At 46.9% G+C, this 14,403-nt stretch overlaps 1 protein-coding gene across 7 annotated transcripts in view; it reads right to left on the bottom strand.

The window, feature by feature from the left end:
* Positions 1-14,403, bottom strand: part of MCF2L2 (MCF.2 cell line derived transforming sequence-like 2) — a 2,345,299-nt gene that overhangs the window by 1,240,275 nt on the left and 1,090,621 nt on the right. For all 7 annotated transcript variants that reach the window (XM_085635348.1, XM_085635350.1, XM_085635347.1 and 4 more), the window contains exon 15: positions 5,065-5,153. In XM_085635348.1, the coding sequence (XP_085491474.1) occupies positions 5,065-5,153 (89 nt within the window). The remainder of the gene's footprint in view (positions 1-5,064; positions 5,154-14,403) is intronic.

Below are 14,403 nucleotides of genomic sequence, written 5' to 3'. Positions count from 1 at the left end.
ACCCCTTTTTTGATGAATACCTCTAGGTATTAAACAGGATGGGGAATGAAAGTTGGATAATTTCCCACCCTTTTCAGTGTAGAAATGTACAAAGAAACTGGACTCCTTTGTTCCTTGTGGTAATTCCTATAGTAAAGTGGATATAACTGTATGTTTGCATGCCCTATTAGGATCTGTGTACCTTCCTGCTCAGCCTCTTCCAACGGATCTCCACAAATACACGCAGGATCACTTCCCTAACATTCCAAATGGAACATCTTCTAGGCTAGTCAGAAGTACACTATGAAGTGCATAGAAGAAAGTGATTCCAACACTGTAAAACTCTCACCAAAAAAGGATGCTTCAACAAGTTGTGGTTATTAAGCCTTTCGTTGATGATGATTGCAGGGTTGTGGTCAGCCGCGGTCGGTAGTAGGAGTAGCTGCAGGGCGGTGACGTGGGGAGGGGGAGGGGCAGGGTAGTAAACTATGGATTACGGAGGTTTACAGGTAAGTTAACATATAAATTAATAAAACTAATTTCGTTGCGTGCACTGCATCGCATTTGGGGATGCTGTGTACGCAACGAAATTCATTTTATTCATTTATGTTAATTTACCTGTAAACCTCCGTAATCCATAGTTTACTACCCTGCCCCTCCCCCTCCCCACGTCACCGCCCTGCAGCTACTCCTACTACCGACCGCGGCTGGTTGTGGTACTGGTAGAGAAGAGGAGGGGAGAACGAGAATAAAACAGTTCCCATAGGGAGCATTGGCCAATCGTGGGGAAGAGTAGACTGGAATAAATTAAATTGTTTGGTAATTTCATAGGGTTTGAGGATTCTTTTCCTGGACTGCAAATGGTCTACCTTCTAACAGCAAATGAGACCGTATCACCACTCCTGAAACCTCAGGATGCAATCTTTCTTTTGCAAGAAATAAACATAGGACCTGATTCACAAAGGTAAGTTAAAATTACACACTAGATTAAATTTACACTTTCTAGTAAATTTACTACTTGTGGTATTCACAAACTTAGTGTACACTAAGGGGCTCAAAGTCAGCACCCATTGCAGTCACACCGGTCTCACCACCCTTGAGCCAGCTTTTCTCAGGGGTCCTGTGACCTCAGTGACAGTCACTGTAGCTCTAGGGTCTGCTACTTCATAGGCCTGCCCGCAAGACTGGAGATGAACTTCAGTATGGATTGTGGTGGGCAAGCCTTCAGGGTGAACCCACACTTGTCACTGCTAGGGTCCACCTACTGGTGCTAAGATACCAGGGCTTTTTCGGTTTTGCAGGGCCTTCTAAGGTCTAGCATGGCAATGTGCTACCTCAGGAGAGTGGTCTGGGGGACTGTTCATGAAGGCTGAACCTGGTTCCCTAGTTCTAAATTCGGCAGCTCTGCCCCCAGTGTTACATCCACTCCCTCACTGAACACCATACTGCCCCACTGAGAGAAATTCACACTGCCTTCAACTACAATCCAATTTGACCTGGTATAAACAACTGGATGCGACTCAATTCAAATTACGCACTCGGCAAGAGCAATATGCTGCCTAAAGGAAAAAGTAACAACATTCTGGAAAAAGCAAACACTCGTAGGGAATGAAAGATTAAATAATGCATGTGAAATGTAAGCAGAAACAACATGGTGAACTTAACGCTTATACATTTATGCAGAAATCGAGTATTTTTGCCTGAAAACAACTGGGTCCTTTCTTTGCCTGAAAACTACTGGGTCCTTTCTTTGCCTGAAAACTACAGGGCCCAGAAAGGACCTATTTCAATGTCCACTGCTTATATGCTTACAAGACGTAAGCAGTATGGTTTAAAAAGACCACGGGGCATATTATCAAGGACGGCGTTAAAAATTATCGCCGGTTTAGCAGCAGAAAACTGCGGCTAAAGCTGCAATAATGGGCTTGATAATATGCCCTTGAGAATTCCAATAGAAGCCAATGTTCTGGTGTGAACCTGGGCTTCTATTGGAATTCTCTAGGGCATAATATCAAGCCCATTATCACCGCTTTAGCAGCAGTTTTCTGCAGCTAAATCGGCGATAATTTTAATGCCATCCTTGATAATAGGCCCCACAATTCGTTAACACAAAGCCGCCGTACACATTTTGTTTTCCAATCCACCCATCAACCAGGTATTGCAGTACCTCCAGGTTTGGTGCACTTCCCCACCCGGGAAAACAGCGCTTCACTGGCAAACTCAGTAAAGTGACACTAATGTTTTTGGGGTTTGAATAAAACCAATCTGGCCACTTTAAGAACACTCAGTCTTGTTTTTTTTTATTGATTTTTCATATTATGAACCTTTTATTTCCGAGGCTGCACTTTGGAATAGAAAAATGTCAAAACGGCATTTCAGCAAAAGTAGTTTTCTTTTTTGCATCCATTTCACAGGCGAACAAATGAACAACAGAAAGAAAGAGGGTGAGAACCATTTCTTGAGTCATGGTAAGTGAGGAGGAGTTAGACAGACACAGAGGGAATAGGAGTAAGAAAGAGGGTGGGTGGGGAAGCTGCCAGCGGCAGATCAGAAGCGGACACTGTCCTTGTCTCGTCTGGGCAGGAAGCAAGAGACGGAGACCTTTTCCTTCCCTGCTCCCCGCCCGTCCCCGAACAGCCACTAATGCCGAGCCTTCTCTAAGGCCGTGGATATTTCTGACGTCCCGGGACCAGGGCCGGACTGGCCGTAGCGGGCACCGGGCAATCCCCCGGTGCGCCGCACGGGTGGGGGCCGGCTTTGTGGCCCTGGGGGCCGTTTTTGTTACAGGGCCGTTTTTGCAGCATAGCACTTTGCCAGGGCCAGTTTTGGTTCCCAGTCCGGCCCTGCCCGGGACGCATGTTCAAAATAAAAAAGTAGGGGAACGGAAGCTATAGAATTAAAGAAGTAGGGGCCCGACGTGCCCTGCCGTTCCCGCCCACTTCGACCACTGCCTCTCACCCACCCTAAATTCCTCTTACTCCATAATCCCATCTCCTTTATTAGTGAGTCTGTCCTTTACCCACCCACGCCCCTGTGTGCCTCCCATATTTACTTCTAAAATCTACAGTCTGTGGAGACGCCTTAGTCGGACGAGGAGAACTCTGCACTTACTACAAATTGTATGTTTTGCCTATATTTGTAAGTTTTGTTTGTTTTGTAGCAGTACAACGTAATACAAAGGGCAGTTTGAGATTCAGGCCGATAGTTTATAAGTTTATAACTAATGAAAACTTAACAAAAGAGTGGTTGATATTACAATTTTATCAGGAGAGATTGTGAAAATAAGATGGGTCTATCTTGTTACCTACAAATGTTTGGGAGGTACAATTAAGCTTCTTAGTCCGAGTGGCAGGGTCGGAACAGGGCAATTGGGCTGTACCTGATGGGCCTGTCTCAAAGGTCAGTGTGTGGGCTGTAATTTTTTGGGGGAGGGGTCAGTTTGTCGGCCTCTTTTACTGACTGCTGGGTCGGGTATTACTGCTGAATTCCCTGATATTAAAACAAACATTGCCTTTAGAAAGCTCAAATCCATGTGGTCTCCCATACCTTGCTCAGCGCATATGTAGGATCTTTACAAGTTCAAAACTGCCCCGTTAGCAAACATAGGTGCTGTTTAGCTATCTATTGCATTACCGGAGGACACTTTTATTTTGGTGCCAGGGCCAATGATCTGTTCCAGTCCGACCCTGCCAAGTGCCCTGTCAAATCGGGTACAAACAGTTGGTTAAACTCAATTTGCAAATAACTGTAGGCAGCAGCAGCTCCTCCATTATAGTGGAGGAGCGTCTCCCCACCTGCTGAGAGTGCAGGAGGAACACACATTCATAATAAAATGGTAATAAGTACTAATTTATTCAAATGTGTCCCAGGCTCGTGCTGTTACAGTGCAAGGGCAGGGGGCGGGCTGAATAGTGCATTGGCATTATTACTTCAGCCCCCTGCAAGTGTACATGTCGATTGGCGGCTTCTTAGAGCCAGCCAATCTGACCTGCGCACTTCAGAGCTAACAATCCCCGGGCTGAGAAACAGCCAAGGGATTGCAGCTGCAGGCCCCCAGCATCAAAATGAGCGCTGGGTTAGCCTGCACCAACCAATCCTATTGGCTGATTTCATTTTCCACAAGGGAGGAAGTCCTTCCCTTTCCGCCGGACCGCCCCTAGTCACCGCCGAGGAGAGCAAAGGAGCAATGGAACCTTGCGTGCTAGCACAACAAATATGGTGAGTTTATTGGGCATAGCACACCACCATGTTGCTGGCTGCTACTGACTGTAGGATTGGTGATTTTTACAAAGCAAGCAAGTTTTGCCAGACAATACAGGCAATCTTTACGCACAGAGAAGATGTCCTGATTCTGGGTTTTACAACTCTAGGAAAGAAAAAAACAACTGAAATTGCCAGTCATCACTCCCCAGGGGAAAATGCACTGTCTTAGTAGTAAGTCCTTGAGCTGTTTTACCACCCAGAAATAACTGAACCCTCAGAACAAACGCCTGACCATTTTCATGAAGAAAGTGGGTCAGTTGTCTGCAGCTATACATCACACACTTCCATTAGGAGTCTTCCCAGCGTTCACTCCCTGTCTGTCAACAACTCAAATAATGGGCCAATGGGGTGGCTTTTATTTCAAAATCATCTTGTGCCAAAGACTTCTTGTTAGGTAAATTTCCCCATTAGGTAATTTTCCCCACCTAATCCACGAGACTCCTTGTCAATAAGCAAATGTACTTAATAAATTTAATGTAGTGAGTTTGACTCCATATTTTCTTATCCATGCCATTCACTTGACTTTAAGCGATGCTTATTTGAAAGGATCGAACCGTGGCAGCTTACAGCCATGCAGCAGCAAAAAACACTAACCGTACTGCTGGGCTGGCACTGGCATCTGCTGTTGATCTGATCTTGCTATTGCCTAGGAATGAGATACCTGACAAGCGCCATGGTTAAGTTAGATCAGGCAAGTAGGGTTTTCTTAACACAGCTTCCACTTTGACGCATGTTCTAGGAATTTTCATTCATTGTCGCCATTAGTAGCCACAATTTATTTATGAGTAGTTTTTGACAAGAAAGTAATGGTTTTGTTCTTACCTCCTACGGGTAGAGAGATTCTCTTCACTTTCGCTCATTACAAGTATTCGACTTGATCCTCCTTGACTGGCCTCGTGCATCACTTCAATCTGTGTTTTAAAGAGACTTGATGAAAAAAAGCTTATGGGGTACAAACAGTTTTTTTTAATTTTTTTTTTTTTAAATCAGTTTTTTACTATGCAAATATAGCTGGGTCTCTGGGATAAATTCCGATGTACTGAATAATTTGCTACACCTAATATTAACGTGTATTTGTCACTCTGAATCAATGCACTTGTTATTCCCCCTCAGCCGAGATTGTTATATATTGTTAATAATCTCTGCTCAGACAGCATGAATTGCTATACATAGCCCAAACAACAGTTGTGTGCTAGAGCTGTAGATACGGCCGCTGGAGTAGGCAAAGACTAATTAACAGCTCTTCTTACCTGGCAGCACGTGAGTAATAAGAATGTTAGTAACCCCCACTATTACCCATTAGAAAGGAAGACTATTTCCATCTTAATGTCCCTCTTTCAGACTTTCACTAATCTTAAAGCAACAGTAGTGATAGCCAGCACTCAACACTATCTGATTTGCCGATTCAATGTGTCCATCCACACAGCTTATTTAAGTTTGTTGATGTAGCAAGAGATATTTATCCTAGATCTGAGGAGACCGAAGTAAAGACTGTTGTGACAGCTGCTGCACTTGACTTGTCCTTATCAATGACACTTTGCTTGCTACCCAGGTCTCTCAAGTCACAGACGTTTGCATTAAAGGGAAGTAATCAGGGTTTTAAGAGCCATGTATACAATAGTTTACACTCTGTGGCCATCTCTGAACTCCTCACAACTCGGATGCTCTTGAGTGCCAAGGGTGGGACAAGCAGTCAAACCTGTGATGTCAACAGTCAAAAGGAACATGATGGTATTTCTGCTATGCTTGTTTTGTATACTGCAACCACGTTATTGTCTGTCAGAGTGCTTTAGACAGATGTAAAAAAAAATTACAAATGACTATGTACAGGAAAAGAACATTTCTGATGGATACTTCGACGTTCTTTGAATATTAACCATGAACAGACTGGAAACGTTTAGCATTGGGTTTATTATTGGGCAACGATTTGCGAAGTGCTAGTACAGTATGTCCAATGTGTATGTTGACGTTTTGACCCATATTCAAAGAGTTTAAATGAAAAAACATCTCCATGGGTCGTCTTCAAGACTAAGGATATATTTCAAGACAGCCTTTATAGCCTTGTAATTGCTAAAAGGATTGGATGGCTCCTAAAAGATTCTGTAGATCCTCCATTGGTACCCATGTGGCAATCCAAAATGTGTCAGACTCTCCTGTAGAGCCTCCGATAGTATATGATTCCTTGTCTAACTTCAAGGGCTAGGAAATATCCACGAAAGCTTTTCTTTTTCTTGCAATCTCGTATTTCTTTAAGAGACTGTGCTTCCGCATCCGTCTACTCTCGCTGTCGGAGTCCTGTTTGATAGTCCTGAAGAAGACCCATGGAGATGTTTTTCATTTACACTCTTTGAATAGGGGTTGAAATGTCGATGTACAGATTGGACATTCCGAACTAGCACTTTGCAAATCGTTGCCCAATAATAAGGCTATATGTGTTAATTTACCTGCTAAGTTATTACAGATGCCTAGGGATTTTTCTCACATTTTCAATGTGTATTGTAAATGTTAAATGTTGGTTTATGTTGGCTACATGACATTTTTCTATGTGTGTAATGACATAATGTGTTGAACTGTCTTGTGCCTGTATATATTTGTATATGTAGTATGCTACACGATATATGACTGATAATATATCGTACACTTTTTTTAATTTATAGCATCAGTCTCCGTGTGCTTTTGTGTGTGTATGGTATACAACGTGGAATTTATATCATTGATTGATTGTTTTTCTAGTGGCGAGGACCAAAAAAAAGCTTAAAGAAAAATTGCCTTGCTCGACAGAACCAACCCTTATTACATCCTGTTCTAGTCCCCCAGGTTCTGTGACCCAGGTTCTGTGAAATACTGGGTTACCCCATTAATTTTTAATGGGGCTGTATAGCATGCATACAAAGTGGAAAAAGTTCTAAAGTTAGTCTAAGCATAGTATTTTGTACTGGAATGGTATCCTTCCTGTACAAAACCTATGCTAGATTCACCTAGCACTATGCACTATGGTGCAAAGGTGTATTTGTGGCTCACAGCATTAAATTTCACCTCTGGTGTTAAGGAGAAGGAAGGAGAGTGCCATATTTCGGAAAATATGGCACTCTCCTGCTCTTTCCTTGCGCAACGCAGCATTTTTGGCTACTGCACTGCGTTCTAAAATTTTAGTAAATCTGGGCCTTAGTGTGTTATGAGCAATTATATTTTGGTAGCAATCTTGCACTCTAGAAAAAAATAATAAAAGAAATCACAGTGGTTTGTAATGTAAAATCTGTACAACAATGGACAGTCAACACTTACTTTGCTCCGGGAGCTTTTTCAAGGCACTGACAGATATTTTTAGTCAACTGCCTTTGTATTCATGTTTGATTAAATCAAAGGTGTTCCAGGAGGTTTTTAGCCCTTCATCTGCAGTAGTATGGGAAAGCTTTACTGCTAATTTTGCCCTCAAATTGTTATTCTTGTGGCGGGGAGAGAGTGAACATCATTTGTATGACAGAATGGAGGATGTCTGAAAAAGTGCAAAGAATTTGAGGTGAAACGTGGTTGCCGCTTTGGGCAGGAACTCTGTCTCATCTGATTAGGACTGAGACAAAGAGAAGTTGGAATAAGTGTTATTAAATGACATAGAGCACTGAGATCTGAAAGAAACACGTTAGTTAGATTCCTCACCTTAGAATATCCCCAGGCGTCAGGCTGGATCTGGAAAGATTTTATCAGCAATACCCCTTGCGCGTCGTTAGGCGTCGTCTGCGGCTCCGCGTCCGTCGTCGGCGTCGTGCACCGGAATGATGTCGTCGGAGTACTTAGACGCTGCCCTCGCGCGCTGACAGTTCTTTTTTCCGCGCCAGACAGCGCCGATCCGGGAAGAGCTTACCCCTTTAGTCACTTTTTGACTAAAACTTTTTGGACTCTTTTGTCTACTCGATTCGAACTGGTGCCGGTAGGATGCCCGGGTTTAAAGCGTGTGACTCCTGTCATCGACTGATGTCGTGGACGGACTACCACCACCGCCGGTGCCTTTACTGCCTGGGGGCCGACCACGATGCGGAGTCGTGCATCGACTGCCAGGCCTTGACCTCAAAGGCTAGGCGGGAGCGTTCCCGTAAGCTTCTCGAGCTCCGACACTCGGTCCAGTCCAGGAGGAGATCGAAGGACCGGTCGCGGAGCCGCAGCCACCACCACCGCTCGTCGGGGTCTTCGGGTAAGTCGAAGCATGCTAAGAAGTCCAAGAAGCGACATCGCTCTTCGGACTCCCCTCGCCGGTCGAGCGACTCGGTCGAGGGTCCTTGTGGTACCACCTCGCGGCTCCATCGGAGCCGCAGGAGCCGCGTCCGTCCCCATACCCTCCGGATCATGGGACTGACACGACTCCGGGGGAGATCAGTGCCTTCCTCTCGGCTATGATGGGCCTGGCTCCGCTGCTGACGCCTGCCGGCGCGCCTTCGGGCCCCGTGGGCTTGACTGGGCGACCTAGCGAGCCAGCGGCTCTGGCGCCGTCGTCTACTTCAGTCCCGACGCCGCAGGTCCCCGTTGGATCCAGTCCTGTATCTCAGTCGGTGCCAGTCGACCTCACGACGCCTCCTCCGCCCATTCCACGCCAGTGGGCGGCAGAGTTCGCCATCACCTGCTCCACTGGCGTTCCATCATGTCGGACAGGTGGGTGCTGCAAATCGTCCGAAGGGGCTACTCCCTCCCCTTCGAGACGACCCCTCCAGCCATGCCACCGCAGTACGGGGGATCACTTGAATCTTCTACGGGAGGAAGTTGCAGCCCTCTTGGCCAAGGGGGCCGTCGAGTGCGTTTCTGGTCCAGAAGTAGGTCATGGTTGTTATTCCCACTACTTTCTGGTTCCCAAGAAGGGCAAAGGGGGCCTATGCCCTATCTTGGACCTCAGGAGCGTCAACGCCTTCCTCCGGAAGGAGAGGTTCAAGATGCTTACCCTAGCTCAGGTTCTGGCTGCCCTGGATGCAGGAGACTGGATGGTAGCGTTGGACTTGCAGGACCCTTATTTTCACATTCCCGTCCTGCCGGCCCACCGGCGTTATCTGCGGTTCACGGTGGGTCAGGAGCATTTCCAGTTCACGGTGCTCCCCTTCGGCCTCACCAGTGCCCCTCGGGTGTTCACGAAAGTGATGGCGGTGGTCGCAGCTCATCTGTGCAGATCAGGTGTTCCAGTCTTCCCCTATCTCGATAATTGGCTGTTGAAGGCGGGCTCGCCCCAGCAGGTTGTCTCCCACCTCCAGACTATGGCCGACCACCTGCATTTGCTGGGGTTCTCCATCAACGTGCCGAAGTCGCATCTGAGTCCCTCCCAGAAGCTCTTTTTCATCGGGCGGTTCTGGACTCGGCGCAGTTCCGGGCTTATCCTCCGGAGCAGCAGGTCCGGGATATTCAGGCTCTGATTCCCATCTTTCAGCCTCTATCCTGGGTTTCGGTCAGGTTGGTGCTGCGGCTTCTGGGTCTGATGGCCTCCTGCATCCTGTTAGTGCATCACGCCAGGTGGCGAATGCGGGCTCTGCAGTGGGACATGAAGTTTCAGTGGGCCCAGCATTGGGGCAACCTGTTCGACCATGTCTTGATCTCAGAGGGCACTGCAAAACAGTTGCAGTGGTGGCTCACGAACCGCGATTGGGTCAGCGGCAGATCCCTCTCCCTACCCCACCCTGAGCACATAGTGGTGACGGATGCGTACCTCCTGGGATGGGGGGGCCACATGGGGGAGGCGGAGATCAGAGGACTCTGGTCTGCGGTGGAGTCTCGGCTCCATATCAACCTTTTGGAGCTGAGAGCGATCTGACTTGCACTGAAGGCATGCCTTCCCGTTGTCCAGGGAAGTGTGGCGCAGGTGTTCACGGACACCACCGCTATGTGGTATTGCAACAAACAGGGCGGGGTGGGGTTGTGGACCCTTTGTCAGGAGGCTCTGCACCTCTGGACATGGCTGGAACATCAGGGCATTACCCTGGTGGTTCAACATCTGGCGGGCTCTCTGAACGCCAGAGCAGACGAACTCAGCCGCCGGTGCATGATGGATCACGAATGGCGTCTCAACTCGGACGTGGCGCAAGGCCTCTTTCGGCAGTGGGGAGAGACTTGGTTAGATCTATTCGCCACCGAAGAGAACACGCAATGTCAGCAGTTCTGTGCGTTGGAGTGTCCAAGGCGGCACTCGCTCGGGGACGCTTTTCGTCGTGAGTGGAGTTGCGGTCTGTTGTACGCCTTTCCGCCTATACCACTTCTGCCCAGAGGGCTGAAGAAGATCAGGCGTGACCGGGCCCAAGTCATCTTGGTGGCTCCGGATTGGGCACGAAGGTACTGGTATCCTGAGCTACTCAGTCTGTCAATCGATCCCCCGATACGACTGCCTCTTCAGGAGGACCTTCTGTCGCAGCAGCAGGGGACGGTCCTCCACCCGAACCTGTCCAGTCTCCACCTTCATGCGTAGAGATTGAGCAGCGACAGTTGATGCCATTTGACTTGCCTCCTGAAGTCTGCGATGTGATTCTGGCAGCCAGGCATCCCTCCACCAAAACGGTATACGCCTGTAGGTGGAACAAATTTGTGGCATGGTGCACAGCAAAGGCTGTAGATCCCCTTTCTGCCCCTCTTTCTGAGGTTCTCCTCTTCCTTCTTTCTTTGGCCCTCCTCTTCCTTCTTTCTTTGGCCCTGCAGGGCTCTGCTCTTGGCACTCTTAAAAGTTATCTTTCTGCTCTCTCTGCCTTCCTTCGGCTTCCTGATCAGTCTTCTCTCTCTTCAAATCCGCTGTTGTTTCTCGGTTCCTTAAGGGCATTACTCACATGTTTCCTCCTGTCCCTTTCGTAATGCCTCAGTGGGATTTGAATCTTGTTTTGACTTATCTGATATGCGCTCCCTTTGAACCACTTCATAATTGTCCTCTTCGTCTCTTGACGCTTAAGACTGCTTTCCTGGTAGCCATCACCTCTGCTAAAAGGGTGAGTGAGCTCTAGTCTCTCTTCTAAGCCTCCTTTCTATTCATCCGGACAGGGTTGTGCTCCGCACTCGCCCTTCCTTCCTAAGGTTGTGACTGCCTTTCACATCGGGCAGTCTGTTACGCTGCCCACCTTCTTTCCGCCTCCGCATCCCTCGAAAGAGCGGCTCCACCGTCTGGACCCAAAACGTGCGCTTTCCTTCTATCCGCACAAAACAGTTCCGGGTGGACAACCAACTCTTCGTTGGCTACGTGGGCGCTAAGAAGGGGCGGGCGGTGCACAAGCGAACCATCTCTCGTGTGTCGTTTTGTGCATCAAAGCTTGTTACTCCTTAGCTAAAAAGGAACCCCATGTTGTGTTGAGGGCCCATTCCACTCGGGCCACGGTGGCGACGACGGCCTTGGGTCGCGGAGTCCCCTTGCAGGACATCTGTCAGGCAGCAACGTGGGCCTCGCTGCACACATTTGCCAAGCATTATTGCCTGGACAGCCAAGTCCGGAGAGACGGCTTCTTTGGCCGTTCTGTTCTCCAGGACTTTCTGGTGTGATCTTGATTCGCAGACCCACCACCGGGGTTGGTATTGCTGGGGTATCTATTCTAAGGTGAGGAATCTAACTAACGTGTTTCTTTCAGATGAACAAGTTACTTACCTTCGGTAACGATGTATCTGTAAGAAACATTAGTTAGATTCCTCACCGACCCACCCATCCTCCCCGTTCTGCGAACCAACATCTAGGGTTAAGGTTATCCTTTTCAGGCCCCTAGACTTTTTGGGCACTAGTGTCGGTCTCTTGCATGGCTTTGCGTTCCTGGTGCGGAAAGCTACGTACAAGAACTGACGTCAGCGCGCGAGGGCGGCGTCTAAGAACTCCAACGACGTCATTCCGATGCCGACAGACGCAGAGCCGCAGACGACGCCTAGCGACGCGCAAGGGGTATTGCTGGCGAAAAATCTTTCCGGATCCACCCTGACGCCTGGGGGTATTCTAAGGTGAGGAATCTAACTAACTAATGTTTCTTACAGATACATCGTTACCGAAGGTAAGTAACTTGTTCTTTAGGGACTGTTTTAAGCTGGTGCAATAACTCAGATTGATTTGTTTATGCTTTATTTCTCTGTCTATACTGTGCAGTGGTTTAGTGGATTTTGTTTAAACATGACACGGATGCTAACATTATGCAAATCTCCTTTTGTTGCCCACTCACAGCAGCAATAGAGAGAATTCAGAACTTTAAAACATTCTAGTCCAGTATATAACACAGTAACATGCAGCCATCTTCCTTCTTTTGTTGCTGCCGCTCACAAGATAAGTACCCTCTCTTTTAATATCCTTACTCTATATTTCAATAGATACATTGCCTTTCTCTAACTCATTAAGGAACATGATTGTTATTGATGCGTAAATAGGGGTGCGTTTAAGGCTGCTCTACCATGAGCCCATAGTATTCTCATGAACTGCTACCGCTCCATAATAAAAATAATTAAGACCATCACGTCAAACTGTACAGACGTATTTTACACATTTAGAAATGGTATTTAGCTCAACTTACTAATCGCGGCTCTTTCTGAGGGAGGTGGTTGGATGGTCACTTAAAAAAATGCACTGGAAGCGGAGTTGGCTCGCGTGTAACTTCCAATACGTGTGGCCAGCGCCCGACAGACTCTAGGAGCGGAGGTACGCGTGAGCTCCTGTTCTCGACCAGGTGACCTCCTGAACCAACCTCGGAGCTGAAATACCTGAGAAGAGAGGGACGCATGACTCCTGACCGCGCTCCTCCTCAATCTCTTACGAACCAGTCCGGTTGCAGACCAAACATGACTGGACCGAAAACAATGTAAACACTCCCTAAGCCTCTTTGCTGCAAAGGCAATTTACTCGGTGCAGCAACTTCTGGCAGACGGTGTACCGAGTGAGAATCCTCTTAGAGGAACGGCACATGGCGGCGCTTTACGCACATGTGGACCACCAGCTGCAGAGTTTGGGAATTGACAAAATCCATTGACCTCTCGACCATTTTATACGTTTGGGCATTAACTTTCGAAAAGACGGTTGGCTGTTAACCACACAGTTACAGTCATCGCGTCTAAAGCAAGATTGCCCTCCTAGTGACACCTCATTATTCAACAGAAAACCAACACTTGAACTTAATTTACCTACTTTAACTGCTTTAGATAATGCAGCAAGAATGTCTGAAGGACAACCAAAGGACAGTATAGAGAGGAAGCTAGAGGAAATAGTTAATAGGGCAATAAACAAAATGATGGAGTCGGTCCATGAAACCATCAATAAAAAATTAGAGAGCAATAAACATAAAGGCATAGACCTCACCAAACAACGCCAATGCTCATGGTTGGTAGAGAAAACCCAGAAAAAAAGAATGGCAGATTTCAACCCTTACAAAAAAAAAGAACGAAATCTAAAGTAATGGATTAGGGATTGATACCGGAGGGAGCCAACGATGGAGCCAGTGTTTCTGACACTGCGGAAGGGCAAGCAAAAGGTCCAGTTGTCCCTATTACCAGTGACAGCGATGATGAGGTTTATGAACCTGGAACTGTATTCTCCTGCTTATCAGAATCTGGAAGAGACTGGAACAAGCATAGGCATAGCCAATAGGCCTTGCCTTTGGGACCTTATAAGTATTTAGTTATGCAGCACAATATCCTTGGTGAAACAACATCAACTGTTGCATGGCTAAACACTTATAAGGTCCCAAAGGCAAGACCTATTGACTATGCCAATGCTTGTTCATTATGCACCCCTCCTCTAAAAATAAGGAAACCAATGACTGCATGCACACACCTACAAAATAACGCTGCAACCATTTCAAAAGTTTGAGCATTTTATTAAATTCTTTAGCCATTCTGTACAGCATCGGCGATGCTGTGCATCACGGCTCAAACCCATTAGCAAATCCAATAGGACCCCAAGATGACTTATTCTTACCATTTTTCACACCCCAATATTAAAGTGTATCCTTCCAGATTTTTTTTTATTATTAAATGACACTTTAGTAAATGTATTACAGCGAGATGTGCATCAGGATTTTTAAAAGAAACCTAATGGAATGGATTAAAATGCACTTCAAACATAATAGTCTTAGATAGTTTCAAAAGGATGAGTTTAGCACAAAAGTGACCGATGGAATGCATAATTCAGTTGGGCATAAATGACTCTGGGCACATTCTGTTTTTTCACTCAGCTCCCAATTAAAGAAGAGG

This window comes from Triturus cristatus, chromosome 11, assembly GCF_964204655.1.
Source record: "Triturus cristatus chromosome 11, aTriCri1.1, whole genome shotgun sequence".
Lineage (NCBI taxonomy): Eukaryota > Metazoa > Chordata > Amphibia > Caudata > Salamandridae > Triturus > Triturus cristatus.
Note: the sequence above shows the minus strand (reverse complement) of the source record. Positions and strands in the feature narration are given on the sequence as shown.